Here is a 19,691-nt window from a genome sequence, read left to right as displayed (position 1 = left end):
TCCTGTTGTAACAGAGTAAATATGAACGTGGTTTGGTGAGTTCAAAGAAGACAAAAGCAAAATAGAACCCTCAGTACACCACATAATTACACTGAGGCATAAAACAAGCGGTAAAAACGTAAATATTACCGCAACTATACAATGAACCATTTTGGAGCTCTTTATTTCCCTGAAGCTCTTCTAGGCCCCATAAGGTGTTTGCATAGTAGCCTAACCAAACGTTCTGGTGTCGTTTACGTACTTCTGCATGTCGACTGTTACTCTGGTTGTGTTGATTCTATCAATGTCTCCAAATCAACCATCAAACCTTCCTAACGTGGTTTGATGTCGTGGACAAACCCATCTACTAGAAACATAATTGTGTACGCACCTGATTCGCTGACACATCCTTGGCCCCCGCTCATTGGCTACTCTCAAACTAAACTCGCTGTGATTGGTCGAAATGTGAGAATAGGAAGTGTCGGTCAGTAGTAGGGGCTTAGGTTTACATTGGTAGCTAAGCTTTATATCTGGTCATAATAAGCCACAACATAAATATTTTGCACATCGCCGTTAAACTCGGATGTTCTGATGTACGGAGAGGTACTCGTCAACCAATATTTAGACCGAGGAGTTGCGTCAATTGCAACCAATGGGCTGTTTGGTTTGTCTTTTGTGTGGCTATGTAACATTAGCTTGTTAGCTAGCTAAACGTCCAGTCAGTAAACCAACAGCCAGTTACTACTCAGCTAGCGTATCTTTGCACTGGACTTTGTTAGCTTGTTTGACAGCTACAGTAGCAAAAATTAACCAAGCTGTTATCCAGAGAGACATCGGCTCCGTTTTGGTGATCACGTGTAAGAGTTTATTTAATCTAACTTACGTGTCACAGTGTGACTCAACTGTAACTGAATGTTTGCTGATAGAAATAGCAACAGTTACAGCTAGCAGGGTGTTAGCTTGTCAACAATGGGCTATAAGAGGTATTTAAAGACAGCAAGGACGTTTTATTTTTTGACCATTCTGCTGGTAGTCTTCGTCAAAGGAGTAACAGCTGGTAAGTATGTCGGTTTTCGTTTTATTACTGTCTAACTTATCTGCGCGGACAGAAGTGGCTGCACGTTTCTTAACATCAAACTGTTGCAGGCAGCTGTTTATACTTGGGGAACAGCTTTTTCCTTCTCAAGTCAACACTGTCTTTACGGCTGCCTTATTAATACTTTTCAGATGAAGAGCAACACGGGAATGACGGACCAGAGCTGAAGGTACGACATGAGCTGTTTGATATTCATCTTCTAGTTAGCAAACCTGAGGATGATTGAATTGATCTATAAGTTAGAAATGTAGATGCGATGGAAGCTACCTAGTATCTTTTTATGGGTTGAATATGACACATTTTACTGCCTTACCCTGTGCCTTATCTCAGGGTTTTATTTGTCTACATAATGTGGATTAATTTACCTTTATCTAAACTATTGGCTAAAATCAACTTGGTGTTGACCAGATGCTTTGGTTTAATTTTAGGAGGATCTACTTAAACACAATTTGGCAATGTTAAATTTAAACTCAATAGTGAGGAAAAACTGGCTTACCTTTTCCGAAAAGAGTTTAGGTTAGATAGATCTTTATTGCATTGGGAAAGTATGTTGTTTATTACCCAAATGTGTGTTCATCAGGTAAGTTATAGAGGAATAAAAGCATTTCTAGTCATGTTTTTTCTAATGCAATAAAGGATAAATAACGTTTGGGAGAAATCACTGTTAAGTTTACAAGTAATCCATATCAAGAAATGTTCTGTAAGTTAGCAATCGATAGCTTTTGCCTCATTCAGCTGAATTAAACCTATTACAATATGCAGTGTGATTTATCCTTTCATCTGTTCTTTTACAATAACTTCTTGTTTATCCTTCCAGTCTTACCATGACCCAGACTCTGAAGAGGAAGATGTCCGTCTGGCATCAGGAATTGTGACTGGTACTTCTGAGACCTCTGGTCATGAAGTCTCCCAGCCAGAAGAGGAGATACAGTCACCTGAGGGAGGACTGGAGGGAGAGGAGAAGGAGGAACTGCCTGATCAGCCTCCTCCAGTTGAGGAGAAACCTAAAGAAGGTAAGGACAAAAATTTTAGCTTAAAAGCTGAGCTGTAAATACTTTATACTAAATCATGAAACAAGTCTTAATGTTTGTGTTTAATGCGTTAAATGTTATGAACTGAGTTTTGAGCTTCTGTGTTTTAACTACCAAACACACACTTTTTTCATCAATGTTTTTTTTTCTGATATATGTCTTCGAATGTCTTGTGAGCTCTTGCGCTGGCATACTTTCTGTCACCGGTAGCAGGCTGACATTTGAATAGTGTTTTTGCCTTTCAAATTAAAGCCAGGAATGAATGGGATAGTGGAGTAGCTATGAGACTTTACACAAGAAAATGTGGCTCCAGTCACCTCAGAAATGAGAATTTATGGTTTTCATAGTGCTTTAAAATAAGCAATTGCATGTGGACACCCACTAGGACACCACTAAAGAAATAGTCATTTATCCTGTAAGGCTTCCCGCTAGGCCTGCAACTAACAATTATTTTTATTGTCAATTTATGCCAATTTCTTCTCTCTCGATCAGTTGTTTGTTCTATAAAATGTCAGAAAATGGTGAGAAATGCCGATCAGTGTTTCCCAAAGCCAGAGATGACAACCCAAAGAGGAGTAAAGAAACCAGAAAATATTCACATTTAAGAAGCTGGAATCAGAGCATTTAGACAATTTTTTTTTTCTTATAAAATTACTCAATCTGTTTAATCGATGATCAAAGTTGGTAATTAATTTAATAGTTGGCGACTAACTAATTAATCGTTGCAGCTCTTCTTCACATAGCTGTGTTAACTAGGGTTGGTGAGCCACTGGGCGTCTGATTAAACTATAAGTGAGATTTGAGGTTGAGGCTTGGACTTTTCAGTTTCAAAAATAACAGCTGACTTATTTAAATACAGAGTTTAACTCCATATGAGTTATTGAAATAAAGATTCTTGTCAGTGTGTTGAGTAGTAGGACATTAGGCCGTAAATTTCAGGAACCTCTGGTCTGAACCTACAATGACATCTTTATTTAAGCCTTTATGGTTAATGTGGCTGGCCTGTAGCAGTGATAGTCCATCAGTAGCTTTACTGACTCCTCAGAGTATTCAGGATTTCATCTAGTCTTAAATCGCATCTGTTTTTGAGACTGAATACTGTCTTATTTTGTAAGCTCTGTTGAGTCTTGTTAACCTGTTTTCACTTTTGCTGACTCCGAGCCAACACTTGTGGTTTCAGGGCCAGATTGTATAAATGGTTAAACCCCATGAGAAATGAAAAGCGCCTTGCACCTGTGGGTCGTCTTGCAGACAGTTACATCATTTTACTTAGGGATTGTTAGTAATTTTCCTGCTAGCACCTTGCACAAGTATAATATTGAGCTTGTACGCAGATGGAGATTTACTGACATTTATTACAATTAACAGACTTTGTATGTTTAATATCTTCCATGATTCTATTTTTCAAAAATAGATCACAATGGACATGGTAACATATTGTTTATATGTTATCATACTATATCCAGTTGTTTTTACTGTGGTATTAACTTTAGTTTTTTCTGTTATCTGATATTATTATGTGTTTGTTTTTTTAATATAGTTCCTGTAGTGAATGGAGGTACAGCCCATGGAGAGCCCTGCATCTTCCCATTCCTCTTCCAGGGGCAGGAGTACTCGGACTGTACCACTGATGGACGGGGGGATGGACGGCTGTGGTGCGCCACAACCTATGACTATGACCAGGACAAGAAGTGGGGTTTCTGTGAGAGTAAGTCTTCAACTTAATATGACAATCTTCGAACTACCTTCAGTGTCTTGTTTTGAAGCCAAAATGCAATCATTCATCTGCTTCGTATAGCATTTTATTTGCTTAAACTGTTGGATGAACATTTTCCAGTGTGGTTGGCTCATTTCCCAACCACAGCCAATTAAAGAATTTCTTTACTGAATATTATTTGCTTTTCAAAATGAAAGCCTTTGGAAAAGTTCAGCAGCTGCTGAAAGTGATGACAAAAACAGCCCAGGAATGCATCATGGTAATTTCCAGAAATTACTATTGCTCCTTCTGCTGCCAAGGTTTTATAAAAGTTTTGTTGTTTGTTTTTGTTCTTGGCTTCTCCTGTCTTGCCCTTAGCGGAGGAGCAGGCGCAGCAGAGGCTACAGGCAGAGGAAGCTGAGGAGCAGTACCAGACTGTCCTGCGCATGCTCAATGCCACCACCAGGAAGACCCAGAAGAAAGAGTGAGTTTCTGCTCACTGAATTATCCAACTGGTTTTCATCAACCTTCTGAATCTTTAATAAATATGGCTGTAAGATAAACTTCACAGTTATGTTGTGGAGTTGATAATTAGCATTACCATACCAGAAGACCAGCAAGCTCACCTGAGCGGAGGAAAAGATGTCTCATTGTTTATTCTGAAACACTGCAAATTAAAACTTACCTTACCTACCTTACCTTACCTTGTGTCATGTGACTTAAAGCTTCTTGTTTACCAAGCAGACAGCATTATCTGATTGTAAATGGAGTTTTGATATGGCTATGTCTATTTTATGTTTGCAGTATTACCATGTGACTTTGCTCTGCACATCCTTATTTGCTTTAGGTGTCATATTACTGTTTATATTTTTATGCACACAAGCAAACAGACACACATTATTTTTATTATGCCTGTGTCAATCTGTCTTTACCCATGGCACCTCTGCTCATCCAAACACTCTCTCAGATTATACGAGAAGCTGCAGAAAGTAGCAGAGAAAGGCCACCAGAAAGCCATGGAGAAGGTGGCGTACGCCATGCTGTTTGGAGATTACATGAACCAGAACATCACCAAGGCCAAAGAGATATTTGAGAAGCTTGCCATAGAGGGCTCGCCTAAAGCTCAGACGGTAAAGATCTCCTTCAAAACGTTAATGTGTCTCTTGAGAAAAGGGTTGAAACCATTTTTATCAGACATCTTATTAAATGTGACTATTTAGAGAGTGTAACACTGTTTACCTTGTTTACTTTGCTGTAGGCTCTTGGCTTTCTGTATGCAGCAGGACTTGGAGTTAACTCAAGTCAGGCTAAGGTACATTTTTATTCTGCATGACTGAAGTTATGTCTGACTGTAAATGCACCTGTTGTAGGCTACTTTGGACAAAACCATCTGAAAATAATGTTATGCAATGTTTGTCTCTTTTCCCAACAATTAGTCACACATTACCTAAATTTTCTGTTCAGGCCCTGGTTTATTACACCTTTGGCGCTCTTGGTGGAAACTTGGTAGCTCATATGATTCTGGTAAGTTGACTTGTCGGTCAGTGGAGCAATGACAGTCAAGTATAAGCTTACATTACATTTCCTCTTGTTGTTTCATTAGGGTTACAGATACTGGGGAGGTGTGGGTGTTCCCCAGAGCTGTGAGTCAGCACTAACACACTATAGGCTTGTGGCAAATCAGGGTGAGTGTGTACTGACATTTTTTTTTAATGCAACATTCAGGTGTGATGTTCTGGTCCTTCTTGGGCAAATGACCAAATAACAAAACATCTAAATTTTCTCTGCTCTACTCTCATCACCACCGGCAGTGGCCAGCGATGTGTCTCTGACAGGGGGCTCAGCAGTGCAGAGGATCAGGCTACTGGATGAAGTAGAGAACCCGGGATCTACTAGTGGGATGTTGGAGGAGGACTTGATCCAGTACTACCAGTTTCTAGCTGAGAAAGGAGATGTACAAGCTCAGGTAAAATAGTGTTACAATCAGTGTCCTTCGTTTAATGCAGCAACTTCAAGACAACCTAATAATAGGATGAGGTGGCATCACCTTCCCATGCATTATATGTATCTGAATATTAATCATATCAGGGACAGTTTTACAAAACAATTATACATATCTGTGACAGATTCATTACAAAATTGTTATTATGTCATCTAAAACATGACAAATCACTGCATGCTCTCCTGGTAAAATCTATTTTGTATTTTTAAATTTCTTTTGCCCACATAGCAATTCCACAGGTAGTTGTGAATTGGTCACAGTGTATCTTCTGCCAAGATTTTACAGTTTTTGTCCTTGAATCCGTCTTATAATCAGTAAGCTAATAATATACATAGCATGAGGGGACGGCGGCAGTTGACAATGGTCAGTCATAATCACAGTTGTGTGAGAATTTACACATTTGTTGAACATTCTTCACTGTGCATGCAAATCTCTCAACCACATTAGAATTATGTAATCAGAGGAAGACGATACGTTATTGTGTGAATGTAATTTATCAATCTGAAATTAAAATGGGCCATTGAAGATAACTAGGTTCTTTGTTTCCCCCGATAGGTGGGATTAGGTCAGCTACACCTGCACGGAGGCCGTGGAGTAGAACAGAATCACCAGGTGACTCTTTGTTGTTTTTTTTTTAAATATTTTAAGTATTGCATTCTTGTGGTTTGCAGCACTGTGGCCCAGTGGTTAGTACTGTGGCCTCACACCTAGGTCTTGGGTTCGAACCTTGATTGTTCCAGGCCTTTCTGTGTGGAGTGTGCATGCATGCATCTCCTTGTGTCTGCGTGGGTTCTCTCTGGGTGCTCCGGCTTCCTCCCACCATCCAAAGACATGCAGGTTAATAGGTTAATTGGTGTCTCTAAATTGCCCTGAGATGTGAGTGTATAAGGTTGTTTGTCTCTGTCAGCCCAGTGATGAACTGCCGACCTTTCCATGGTGTACCCTGCCTCTCACCCAATGTCAGCTGGGATTGGCTCCAGCCCCTCGTCAACCTGCACAGATAACCAGTTATAGATAATGGATGGATAGATTTTTGTGATTGTAAATGTATTTCTGATGCCTCCTATCCAACAGAGGGCATATGACTACTTCACCCAGGCTGCAAATGCGGGAAACACACACGCTATGGCTTTCCTTGGCAAGGTTGGTGAGATGTTTCTCTAATAGCTTGTGGAAACTGTTTTATTTGTTTGTAAAGAAACCCTTTTTATTTATTTTACATTTCTTCTTTTTGCACTGATAAGCTTGTTAGACATAGTCGCTGACCTATAAAATCAGATACTTGAGTGTATTCAGATTTTGCTACTGTTTGTAAACATCATAATTATGTAGCCCATACTGTGTGAGAACTAGGGAGAAGTAGTCATCAAGTTTGGAGCGGAGAGATGGTCTAAATTGAATCCAAAATAAATGAGGCCAACGATTTGGCATTGCTGTTTTAACAGAGGGCACTGCATTAATTTTTTGATTTCTAAGAAATATGACTCCTTCTGTCCTTCAGATGTACTCAGAAGGCAGCGAGTTTATTCCTCAGAACAACGAGACAGCCCTGCAGTACTTTAAGAAGGCTTCTGACTTGGTAAGAAAAAAGCTGTAGACTAATGTCTTTATCTGAACTGGCTATTTTACCCTTTATCAGGGTTTTCAGGTTATTAGTTTGTTGTCTTTTTCTTTCAGGGTAATCCAGTGGGACAGAGTGGCCTGGGCATGGCCTACCTATATGGAAGAGGTGTCCCAGTGGTAAAAAAAAAAAAAAACCCACATTACAATCTCTTTTAAAATCATGTCTTAGATTAAGGTACACCCTCTCAGACCCATTTTAATTTGCTTGCTCTGTGTTGCTAACCTGGCAGCGACAGTTTTTGGCACTAGAAATAGGAATAAGGTGACATTTAAATGTCAGTAAAGTAGTTTGGTGTGCAAGGTTATCAGTGTCGCTCCTGTTGATACCAGAGCAGACGTCTGAAAGTTATATGTTTTTGTCTTTAGAATTATGAGCTGGCACTGAAATATTTCCAGAAGGCAGCGGAGCAGGGCTGGGTGGACGGACAGCTCCAGCTGGGCACTATGTATTACAGTAAGTGTTGAGGGCCAAATGTCAGTGTGTATGTACACCTGTGCATGGTGTGTGCTCGTGGTACACAGTGTCTATCAATGTGTCACGGCCTCCTGTCACAGCTTATCCTGGATGTCTGACTGGTAAGTCTTGTTATGGCATCTGAAGGTTTGAATAATCTGTTCACTAACCCTCAGTCCTTCTTTGTCTTTGTTTTTTGCATCATTTTCATTTCTGTTGATTAGAGTACATCTTTTCTCCTCCATGTGATTCACTGGTTTTCTCTCCCTTCTTTCCTGTCGTTCCTCAGATGGTATTGGTGTGAAACGTGATTACAAGCAGGCACTTAAATTTTTCAACCTGGCATCACAGGCGGGCCACATCCTGGCCTTCTACAACTTGGCCCAGATGCATGCTACTGGTACAGGTGTGATGCGCTCCTGCCACACTGCTGTGGAGGTGAGGCACCCTGGAGATGATGCTCCATTCTCATCCATTAAAGCCTGGATATCCTGACAATTACTTTCTACTTTACTTAGTTATTGTTCATTTTGGTGTTCTTCCAGTGGTCTTTCTTTACTCTCTTGTATTACAAGTTGGAAAGTGATCTAATTTACATGTTAAAACATTAGAAACAGCTAAATTGAAATCACAGGCCTAGTTTTCTGGTGTGTCACACTGTGTGCCTGTATCTTCGTTGCAGCTTTTCAAGAATGTCTGTGAGCGTGGTCGCTGGTCAGAGCGTCTCATGACGGCCTACGGCAGCTTTAAGGAGGGTGAGACAGACGCTGCACTGGTCCAGTATCTGCTGCTGGCTGAGCAGGGCTACGAGGTGGCCCAGAGCAACGTGGCCTTCGTTCTGGACCAGAGTAAGAAAAAAACATGACATTAGGTTCATGACAGGAAGTTCAAATGCCATGAACGGAATTCACTTCTTTTTTTTCTTCACTCTTTGTTGCCGCTAGTCACTATTAGGGGTGTGTGTGTGTGTGTGTGTTTTCTGTATTCTATGCTGTGTGACTAGTTTGTGATCTCACAATGAATATTTATCTTAGTTGCCTCAAATTAATAAAATGCCAGTTTGCCTTCGCCTTACTTTAAGATAAGCTGTTCCTTTATGCAGAGCATCACAATGGAATGTAGAGCAAAGAGTAAAAAGAATAAAATACAATAAAAGGAGAATCTGTGATCAAATCGGAGTCAAATACAAGATCATAGTTTTCAGCTTTTCTGGTAAACCATCACAAAATTTATTTAGTAATACATATTTGGGGGGAAATTGCGTGTGTGTTTTTATATTATGCAAATCTTCCAAAAGTATTTATAGCCCACCAGCTTTGGGAAAAGTAACAACCTAACCTTTTGAATGTTTGCTTTTTTGTCTTTGTATGGATTGGGACAAACAGAAGGAGCAAAGATCTTCAGTGAGAATGAGACCTACCCTCGTGCTTTGCTCCACTGGACAAGAGCTGCAGCCCAAGGTGAGCACACTCTGTCCCTGATCCATTTTTACTCGATTTTATTTTTAGCCTTTACTCTTTATCAGGAATCCATCTATAATTGCTTTCCTTAAAGAAAACTAGTTGAATTTGGATGCTTAAAGGCAAAGCCTCTGCTTGGAGTAAAAGTTGACGCATGTGATTGTCGTTCCCAGGTTACACTGTGGCAAGGATAAAACTAGGGGACTACCACTTCTACGGCTACGGGACAGATGTGGACTATGAGACAGCTGTTATCCACTACAGGCTGGCATCGGAGCAGCAGCACAGTGCCCAGGCCATGTTTAACCTGGGTTACATGCATGAGAAAGGCCTGGGCATCAAACAGGTGACTCTTAAACATCAGCTAGCTCTCAATATGTCACATTGATTTGCAGTGCAGAGTGTAGTTAATTGGATTTAAGACTGATTTTGTGATTCAGTATTGTTTCATGTGGTTTCTGCAGGACATCCATTTAGCCAAGCGTTTCTATGACATGGCCGCTGAAGCCAGTCCTGATGCCCAGGTCCCAGTTTTCCTGGCTCTGTGCAAGCTGGGCCTGGTTTACACTCTGCAGTACCTGCAGGATCTTAATGTGAGTACTAAATTCTCAAGCTGGAGCCATGACAATTTGGCTTTAAACAGAAACTCAGAATTATAATTCAGCCGAGTTAAAAGCTTCATTAGAGGGAAGTGAAATTAATCAGTCTGTCCTCTCCCCGTTTGGCTTTTGCTCCTGTCAGTTGAAGGAGCTGATTTCTCAGGTGGACCTGGACCAGCTTCTGGGCCCGGAGTGGGACCTCTACCTCATGACTGTCATCGCCCTGCTGTTAGGCACAGTCATCGCCTACAGACAGCGGCAGCACCAAATCATAGTTCCCCCTCGCCCACCTGCTCCCGCCCCAGCACCCCCTCCTAGACCACCTCAGGAACAGTCGCAAGCCCAGGCCGAGCCCCAGGGTCAGGGAGAAACGCAAGCCCAGGGCCCGGCCCAGGAGGAAGAGGAGCAACAGTGAGAGGAAGCCAGACGGAGCGAGGGCAGTACAAGACAGACAACAGGCTCTGCCAAGCCCGCCCGGCGGAGCAGCTGGTGTGCTTACTAGCTGAATACCTGCTAGTTTGAGCACCTCTCCCACTCTGCCCGCTCCCCTCCACATGCTTAAAGAAGACTGAGAAGGCTGCTAAACTGTGCAACCTCACAACTCCCTTCCTCCATTTCAAATATGCTGGTCCTGTGTTGAAGAAAGACAGTGGGCGTGTTTATTGACAATGCTACACAGCAGAAGAAGAGTGCTGAGAGGATAACACAGACTTGGGACTTGCTAGTCTGTGACTCAGGATACTGTCCGAAGCACCCGTGTCCTCGCCATGAAAATAGCCTCATGGTTGCCAGATCAAAGGCATTTTGGACAAATCAACAGAATGAATTTGATATGTGCATTAGTTTCTTCTCACTTTCCCTTTTTGAGATCATTACACTCACTTCAACTGCTTTAGTCCTAATTTTGAGCTGTATTTAGAAAATAAGTCCAGCAGAAAAAATGGGAACTGAAAGAATTTTATTTTCTATCCCTAGTCGCTAAAGAAAGTCATGTTTTTGCATGTTTTCTCTCAATTTAAGGCACTTTTTTTTTTCTCCAGATACTTAACATGTGAACACATTTTGCATAAATTTTTGCATTCATCAGTTATTTGTTTAGATTTCAGGTTTCAACATTAGTAGCAGTGCTAAAATGCACTAAAGCCATGTTGTGTCATTAGTATAAGAACAAGAAACCTGTTAAGGGGTTGATTTAATAGAAAAGCTGGACTGCATAGATAATTTAATTTTTAAGTACACAAGTTGGCGTCTTGTTACCTTTTCAACATGTTGATCAAAACTAAGCTCCCGCCGAAATCTCCAAGCCGAGTGAATTTTTGGATTTGAAGAACAAACATGATGTATACAGTCTAGTGAAAGAAACCGTTTTTGAAGGTATACTGTACATTGGTGTGATATTTTTTCCATCAACAGGCTTTGATTTCATTCTAGTGGCTGTTTTTGGAGGGTTGTTGATCTCATCCCCCCCTTTTTTGGTTATGTTTGTTAAGCCTTGTGTTAGCTGAGGCAGAAAGTAGAGCAGCCTTAAAGATAGCAGCTCCTCAGACTGTGGTTTCTACATTAGAGGAAGAGGATCAGTTTTTGTGTGTGTGTGTGTGTGTGTGTGTGTGTGTTTAGTTACACAACTGTTGTGAGAATATCCACCCCCTCACCAAAAGTCCAAGTTGGAGCTCTGTACTCTGCCTACACTTTTCGGCTCAGATGGACCTAAATCTGAGAAACGAAGCCACACTGGTTAGGCCACACAGTATTTATCAAAATAAGATTAGAAACTTCTGATTTTGCCATTTTCTCTTCAATTTCCATTTGTTTAGTTCCACGATATGTGCTTGTAGTTAAAGTATTGAGAAGTCATCTGCCAACACGTCTGCATGAAGTATAAGAAGTCGAAAAGGACATTAAAATGTTATTTGCGGGAGGATTTAAAAAAAAAATAAATCCCAAACTGTTTCCTTCCGTCACACATTCATACCCACACAATTCAGTTTGTCTAAAATGAAACACTGGTCAAGATTGTCGAGAAGACTGCATTTTTACCATCGCAAATAAGTTTATAAAAAAATTAATAAATGATATATGGATATTTAATGTTTGTTTTGAATGCTGTCTTTATTGCTTATGTTTAATGTCGGAGGTTATTTGTAAGTCACACTCCCTGTAATGTAGAAAACCTGTGAAATCATGTTTATAGCTATCAATACAATGATTGATTGTGGCCTAATTTGCTTTTAAAGATCAATCCCAGCATGAGGTGTTGTAGTGCTGACAGCGATTGAACAGGTCCGATTGGCTCTCGCTGGACCTGCACGTTGTCACTCAGCTTTAGAGGGTGGGTGAGGGACAAAGTGACAGTGCTGTAAAACTGAGCATCACATTGTGCAGTCTGTAGGGGTGACCCATTGACTGGCCCATACGCACCACTATGGAGTGGCTTTGGATCGCCCTGGCAACATGTATGCTCACGTCCCGCTCTGTCAAAGGTAAGTGCTAGAATAAGCAGGAGGGCAGGCCACACGTGAGGCTGTGTGCCTATATTTATTGTTACAACAGCCTCTGAAACGGGGCCTTTTTATTTTTTTTACGATTGTGCCGCATTTAATGTTCTGAGCTAGTAACAAAAAACATTTATATAGAGATACACTGATGTAACTTCCTAAAAGTGACACGAGAACCTATTTTTGTGCTGTGAATGACATCAAAGGAAATCTACTTTTAATTGATAAACGTGTGTTAAGAAGTAACTTATTACAAAAGTTTCAAATGGACATTTTGGATATAATCCTCTTTAAGGCAACAACTGGTGGTCGGAGTATGAGGAGGGGATACGACACTACAGCAAGGAGGCCCTGAGCAAGGTACTGTTAACACCTGGTTTTATCATTTAACATATGAATGCTGTTAGACACAGGACAAGATTTAAAAAAAAATCACGTCATTTGATTTGTATTTTGGCAAGTCAACATGTGACTATGACCAAAAGGACTTGATTGACAGGTTTATTAAAAATACACTCGATTGGACAAAATGAAAACAGTAAAGAAAAACAACAATCTGAGTATATAACAATGGGTAACATGGTTCATAAGAGACAGGCTAGCATGGGGGGACAACTGACCACACCACATGGACTAGCAGGCATCCTGAGTATGTGCACAACAAGCATAGCTGTATCAGACTAAAGAAAAGATGATGTAGTTGTACAGCCTATCAAAGCCAACAGGTTATGGGTGAAAAACAAATGAAAAAATAGACAGGTTCCAACTTTAAGGAGGACTGCCCCACATAGCACACATATTTTATCCGTATCTGACATAATAGGTTTAGAGCTGGCAGTGAGTTCTCGTTTCTTTCTCAGGAGTTTCCAGAGAAGGCTCGACCGGTGAGCTTCAAACATCCTGTGTTCCAGTGCCCAGATATGAGTCCTTCTCCCTCCGTCCCCTCCTCAGGTCTGTCAAGATCCCCACCCCCAAATCAATCTGTTATCCAAGAGTTGAAATTTTAGATTCATGTCTTCTCTTTCATCTCCATCTTTTTCTCTCCTTTTGGTGTAGTTGAATTTGTGAAGGCGGCGGATATCAAAGTCATCGCTGCCTTGGGGGATTCACTGACAGTAGGTGTTATTTGTTTGTTGTTGTCTTCAGCTGCAATGACTATACAGAGTAAGTAATACATGGAAACAACACTGGTGTTGGACCATTAATATGCAATTCAAATCATGATGACTAAATGTTGCATTGACAGTTGTGTAGCCAGATAACTTCTTACTAAACATCAGTTGTCTATTGTGAAATGTAAATGTTTACAAAGATACAAGAACTCCTGACAACACAAGCAATGCAAGAATCACATCCTCAAAACGCACGCGCACACACACACACACACACACACACACACACACACACACACACACACACACACACACACACACACACACACACATACCCACCCACACCCTTATTTTTACTGGATCCTGATCAGATTTCCTTCAGATGGTGTGTCTCTCCTTTTCAGACAGCCATAGGTGCCAACGCCACCACTGTCCTCGGGATTCCTATTGAGTTTCGTCACGTGTCTTGGAGGTGACTCATGTGTGAAGCTTGTGATGGATCTCCTGTAGAGGTTTTGCATGTAGACAGCATGTTATACATTTCAAATTCACGTGTCACAACCTTAGAAGTGAAGTCTTAATGCAGAAAATGTTACTGTGACTATTATATATTATATCATTAGCTAATTATTAACCATGCATTAATGTAAAAGTGAGAGTTTATTGTTTTGGTTGGTTGAGGTGGAGCTCATTTTGATCTATATTGTTTCGGACTGCAATTAATGATTATTCTCATTATGGATTCATCTGCTGATTATTTTCTCCATTAATCGATTGCTTTGTTTGTAAATAGTGAGAAGTGCCATCATAATTAGCCAGAGCCCAAAGTGACACCTTCATGAGGCTTGCTTTGTCCGACCAACAGTCCAAACCTCAAAATTATTTAAAATGATTTATTGGAAGGAAAAGCAACACATCCTCACATTTGAGAAGCTGGAACCATGAAATTTTGTTGCTGACAGTGACCGATCGACTAATCGTTTCTGCCCTATTTGTATATTTTCATAGGTTTTGTCTGAATCTGTAAAGCAGCTAAAGCTTTCAAATAATTATTAATGGAGTAAAAAGTACAATAATTCCATCTGAATCATAGTTGAGTAGAAGTACAAAGTGGAATGAGAGGAAAATACTCAAGTCAATTACAAGTAGCTCAAATTTGTACTTAAATACAGTACTTGAGTAAATGTACTTTTTTGATACAAATGCTATTTTCTTTGTCTTCCTCTTGCAGCATTGGAGGCTACGGAACATTTCAGGATGCCATTACTTTGGCAAGTAAGATGTTTTAATCACTGATCCTATCTCAGCTTTCTCTTGACATCATTGTTTTGCATAATGTTCCAGATAAACACACAATACAAATTGCCTTTACACATTTTTTTCCCGATTTTTTCCTTTAGATATCATCAAGCTGTTCAATCCCAACCTGCTGGGTGCTGCTCCCGGCAAGACGGTCCACGGCATGCAGGCTCATATCAGTGAAACTGGCTTCAACCTGGCTGTGACTGGACACAACACCTTGTAGGGTCACATCAGAGTGACGTGTCCAGTGTTTGGCTTACTGTGCAACCTGTAATATTATAACATGTTAGCCTGATTTTAGCTCTATTTGTGCTTCAGGTTTAAAAAATGTGCTTCTGTGACCTTTAGTTTTATTAATAATCTTAGAAAGATTTTGTTATTCTGTCTTTTTAGCAACCTCCCTGGCCAGACGAGACATTTGATTGACACACTGAGAGGTTATGAGGTACAGCAATGCTCCGTTTTCTCTGAAATGTAACAACAGAGGGATGAAACGGTTAAATCTTGTTATTAAAGCTAAACAGCCAGAATCTGAGATATCCTCCAGCAAGATGCCATCCCAGAATGTGTTTTTTTGTTTGTTGTCTCTTCTATTAGGGTCTGAACTTTGAGAAAGACTGGAAGCTCTTGACCATTCTCATGGGCATGAATGACATCTGTGATTACTGCAAAGATAAGGTCTTTCTTTTTCTTTTTGAAAAAAGTTTATATATATATAAAAAAAGCTTTTTACAGAATGACAAACGTGTCATTAATCTCTGCAGAGTGTCCATGTTCTCTCTAGGCTCTATTTTCCGTGGATAACTTCATTCACTATATGGCCGTCTCCTTGGAAATGCTTGTGAATGAGGTAAAGTGGAAGAAAAAGAGATAAGACATTCAGATGAGTGAGGTTTCAGCATACTGCTAGAATTCACTACAGCGTGGGCGTCTTCTCCGTGTTGTGCTTCAGGTTCCTCGTATGATCGTTAATGTCGTTCAGATCCTGCCCATGCAGACTCTGAGGGAGGTGCAGAAGCCCACCCCAGGGTGCCTGCTCCAAAGGTGAGTCACTCTTTCTTAACAGTAAATGTTTACATGAGCCTTAAAGTCCCCCTTCAGTCAAAAAAATGTTGTTTGTTGTCATTTCACTGTGCTGTTTGAGCGTCTGACACTGCATGGCTGTTTTCCCATTCATGTGCCAAGGAGGGAAAGTTTCTCTGTGCTCGCATATGAGCATATGAGCATTTTGTGATATCAGAACTAGTTTAGCCAATCACTGAGTGGTGTGGAAAACGTGCAGTGCTTATCCATACCTAGGAGACATCTTGTGTCCGGTATTTAAAGTTATGTTATTCCATGCAGAGTATTTGTGTCTTAAATTATGTCTGGAGGGGAACTTCAAAGCAGCCAAATCCTGCTGAATAAGCATACCGTTTATGTACTTGACATGTGGCACTGGTCCTGTGCTCTTTATTATGCTTATAATGTTTAATATTAGAAATTCATCACAGGAATCTTGCCAGTTATTTTTTTTAACATCTTACATCCATCCCCCCTGCTCCTTTTTTTTTTTTTGTACTCTGATTTAGGTCTTTCTGCTCATGCCTGATAGAGCCTGTAGCCAAGTCTCCTGAACTGCGGGAGCTGGTAGAAGTCAATCTGGAGTTTCAGGTGCAGTTTTCACCTCACCTTTCATGGAGTGTGCATGTTATCCACAATGAGAAACTGCATTTTAAACCATCATGAACCATTCTGCTGCAAACTGGTGCATGGACCCAAAATATTACATGTTGATTTTGTGTTAAGCAATGACCCCTATTGTTATAAATCAGGAAACCGGCAGATAAATTGATTTTCATGTCCCTAATGTCCACAGAAAAGACTTGAGGAGCTGCTGCACAGCGACAGGTTCTTCAGGGACGACTTTGCTGTTGTTCTCCAGCCCTTCCTGAAGCACGCAGACCCTCCCCGTCTCCCGGTAGTCTAGCCTCACTCCAAAGGCCTCAACAATATCAACGTGGCAGGAGATGAATCAGTGTGAAACATTACACAGAATCATTAACATGCCGAGTGTGACAGCTGCAGCTTTTCCCAACACACCCCCTTCAGTTAATCCACGCTCGTGTGTATGTCTTTGTCTCTCTGTGCAGAATGGGAAGATCGATATGACCTTCTTCACTCACGACTGCTTCCACTTCACCATAAAGGGGCACGAGGAGCTGGCCAAGGGGCTGTGGAACAACATGGTAAATAATGAGTCACAAGGCTTGTATTTAATGGCACAGGAGGTTAACGGTCAACACACAGCCCAAATTGCCATTCAGAAGGATTTAGTCTGTGAACAAATATCTGTGACTTCTGTTCTCACAAACCTATGAAAAATGTTTAATAATCTAATAGAAAAGCATAGGGAAATGAAGGACACAGCTTTTGTAATCATTATTTTTCAAAGGCAACCGCTATTACTATAACTTCATTTGGAAAAAATAACTTCAACATTTTCAAGAGACAGTCCATCTTTTTTTGATGTGTACAAAGTGGCTTTTTCCGCAGTATACTTTTTTAAACAGAGCAAAAATAGTCCACAGTGATGCCACAAATGAACTCCTCTCTGTCTTCTGCTCACAGTTTCAGCCTGAGGGAGGAAAGATGATTGTGAGCAGTTTCTCCGACCCCATCAGCCTCATCTGTCCACCTATGGTAGGAGAGTGTTGTTACCACCCCAGAGCTGCGCATGTTACCTGTGTCTTTAACCCTGAAAGGTTTCCAGCATTTTTAATGAAGCAGATAAACCAAGCAAGCACTGACCTTTGTTCTTAATAGCATGTTATATTGAGAAAAAATGGACTAGAGCCAGCTGCAATTTCAAAAGGACCTTGTTAGTTTTTTGAGTCATTTCGTACCTTTGAGGGGACAAATTGATTGATTATATTTTAAGCATGGAAAGAGAATACAATCTAGGAGAGGATAAAAAATAAAAGATAAATAGTCAGTCTCAGTTTAGATTTGTGAAAGGGACTATTTTGAAATGTTTCTCTGTTAATGCGTTCAAGGGAGCTCAGACCTCTGAGACTTCAGAGTCAGTTGTTCTACAGCAAACCTTTTAATGCTCAAATTCACTGGATCATTTTCACTATCTTGGTACATGTTTGCTTGTTGTCTGTCCCCTGGGTTTATTTTGCCAACAATTCGTCGGTGTTTGACTCAGTTTTCAGAACATCTCAAATACACCAACAAATACATTTCAAGACCAAAAGCAAAATAATTAAATAAATAGTAAATGAAATATTAATTGTAAATTGCAAGTCTGCAAGTTGATATATATATCGTTGTGAAATGAATGGATACCCATCAGGCCTGACAGGGACAGAATTACCAAGCATGTACGTGTACTTTTCCTCTCACATATACATATGAAACCAAACTCATTTGCGTACACAACTGAAAAGCTCTTACACATACAAGCAAACTCATACACATGCTAAAAAGAGCTAAAATATGCAAAAACATTTATATGCTTTTAAATGCACAACACAAAGTGATTATAACATCCCATATTCTCTGTGTCCCATCTGTAGGAACACCCATATATCTTCACCCGGCCGATTGCAGCCAAGTCAGGCAAGCCTCAAATTCAGTCCGACGCTCTGTCGCAGGCAGCCGCCTTCCTGCTGCTCTCACTCCTTGTGGGTTTGGGATGTCTTGGACTCCTGTAGCTTTCACTTTGCTGGACCATTTCACAAGCACGTCACTGCTGTATTGGTTGCTGCTGAGGTGATACAGTCGATCACCTGCAAAGGAGATTTTGCAAGCCACTCCTTGCAACTTTGCATGTCTGCAGCCCCAAATAACAGCACAGAGGATAATGTGATCATGAATACTGCAACCTGACTATTTCATTCATTTCATTTTTAGAGGCAGTTGGAGGTGGCGAAGACTTTTAGTTGTTGTTGGTGAGCAGCTTTCTTTGGATGAAACGGCTGCTGTAGGAAGCAGAAAGCAGAAAGTTTTATTAAAATTTGATTTCGTCATTCCTGCACCAAGATGATTTACCTGCTCTGAGGACACACTCACTGGGACGATCGTCTATGTTTCTCCCATGTTTGTAATTAAAAATAATAGACTGTAGGTGTATTTTTAAGGAAAAGTCTTGCAAAGTGCTGCTTTAACTATAATGTATTACCTAACTAGTGTAGCATTAAATAACAATCATTGAATTGTTCATGTGACATTTATACATTCATATATAAATATTAAACTAATTAGACTTTGCCCAAAACTAAAGTGACTGTCTGATAAATCTGTGAAAGTGTTGTCTTTAATGGTTGTCAGGTCTGTCTCTGAGGTCCCTCAAGAGAATCCTTAACATTTTTCAGGTGAACTTGTCTGATATTGTTAAAGTGCATTATGTTGACAATGAAAAGGTTGGATGACGGAGCTTCAATTCTCATTTCCAGCAACATGCAGTGTGCATGTGCAGTCACACAGAGGGGCTCTGTCCAAGAGGGCCCTGATCAGCTCACTGAAATAATTTGGAGGTGGAAAGTAGTTTGCCATCCATATCAGCCACTGAACATTTTCAAACCAGAGACAATGTAGTCTCACGTCTGTTCCTCAGATCTCCAGGCTGCTGATGGCCCACTTCCACTTCTCTGTCCTCCAGTACCTCCATTATTATGCGTTGAGCACTGGAAGAGGTAAAGAGCACACTGAACAAAAACATTAAATATTCTACATGCTGCTGGATGGTGAGCAGAGGAGCTATTGTTGTTTATCTGCACACACATGTATCACCATTCAACCTAAGTAGCTGTTGTATGAGTTCCATATTCATCTGCTTTCTGGTTAAGAGCATAGACA

The 19,691-nt window shown here is 40.6% G+C and overlaps 2 protein-coding genes across 2 annotated transcripts; both read left to right on the top strand.

Annotated features, from left to right (window-relative positions):
• Nucleotides 1–454: 454 nt before the first annotated feature.
• Nucleotides 455–12,028, top strand: sel1l (SEL1L adaptor subunit of ERAD E3 ubiquitin ligase). Its single transcript, XM_038726609.1, has 21 exons — nucleotides 455–1,036; nucleotides 1,207–1,244; nucleotides 1,893–2,088; nucleotides 3,647–3,814; nucleotides 4,181–4,286; nucleotides 4,770–4,932; nucleotides 5,061–5,114; nucleotides 5,267–5,326; nucleotides 5,406–5,487; nucleotides 5,614–5,768; nucleotides 6,360–6,416; nucleotides 6,879–6,947; nucleotides 7,306–7,383; nucleotides 7,482–7,544; nucleotides 7,794–7,881; nucleotides 8,171–8,319; nucleotides 8,564–8,729; nucleotides 9,267–9,341; nucleotides 9,515–9,687; nucleotides 9,806–9,934; nucleotides 10,083–12,028. Exons 1-21 carry the CDS (start codon nucleotides 949–951, stop codon nucleotides 10,353–10,355), a joined length of 2,430 nt encoding a protein of 809 aa, XP_038582537.1. The 5' UTR covers nucleotides 455–948; the 3' UTR covers nucleotides 10,356–12,028.
• A 4,403-nt stretch (nucleotides 12,029–16,431) lies between these two features.
• On the top strand, nucleotides 16,432–19,101 carry LOC119908762 (phospholipase B1, membrane-associated-like). Its single transcript, XM_038726608.1, has 4 exons — nucleotides 16,432–16,502; nucleotides 16,708–17,077; nucleotides 17,460–17,531; nucleotides 18,410–19,101. Exons 2-4 carry the CDS (start codon nucleotides 16,859–16,861, stop codon nucleotides 18,545–18,547), a joined length of 429 nt encoding a protein of 142 aa, XP_038582536.1. The 5' UTR covers nucleotides 16,432–16,502; nucleotides 16,708–16,858; the 3' UTR covers nucleotides 18,548–19,101.
• The last annotated feature ends 590 nt before the right edge of the window (nucleotides 19,102–19,691 follow it).

This window comes from Micropterus salmoides, unplaced genomic scaffold (assembly GCF_014851395.1).
Source record: "Micropterus salmoides isolate LMB-PRFRI ecotype aquatic unplaced genomic scaffold, ASM1485139v1 Ms_hic_scaffold_18, whole genome shotgun sequence".
Classification (NCBI taxonomy): domain Eukaryota; kingdom Metazoa; phylum Chordata; class Actinopteri; order Centrarchiformes; family Centrarchidae; genus Micropterus; species Micropterus salmoides.
This window is presented reverse-complemented; position numbering and strand designations above follow the sequence as displayed.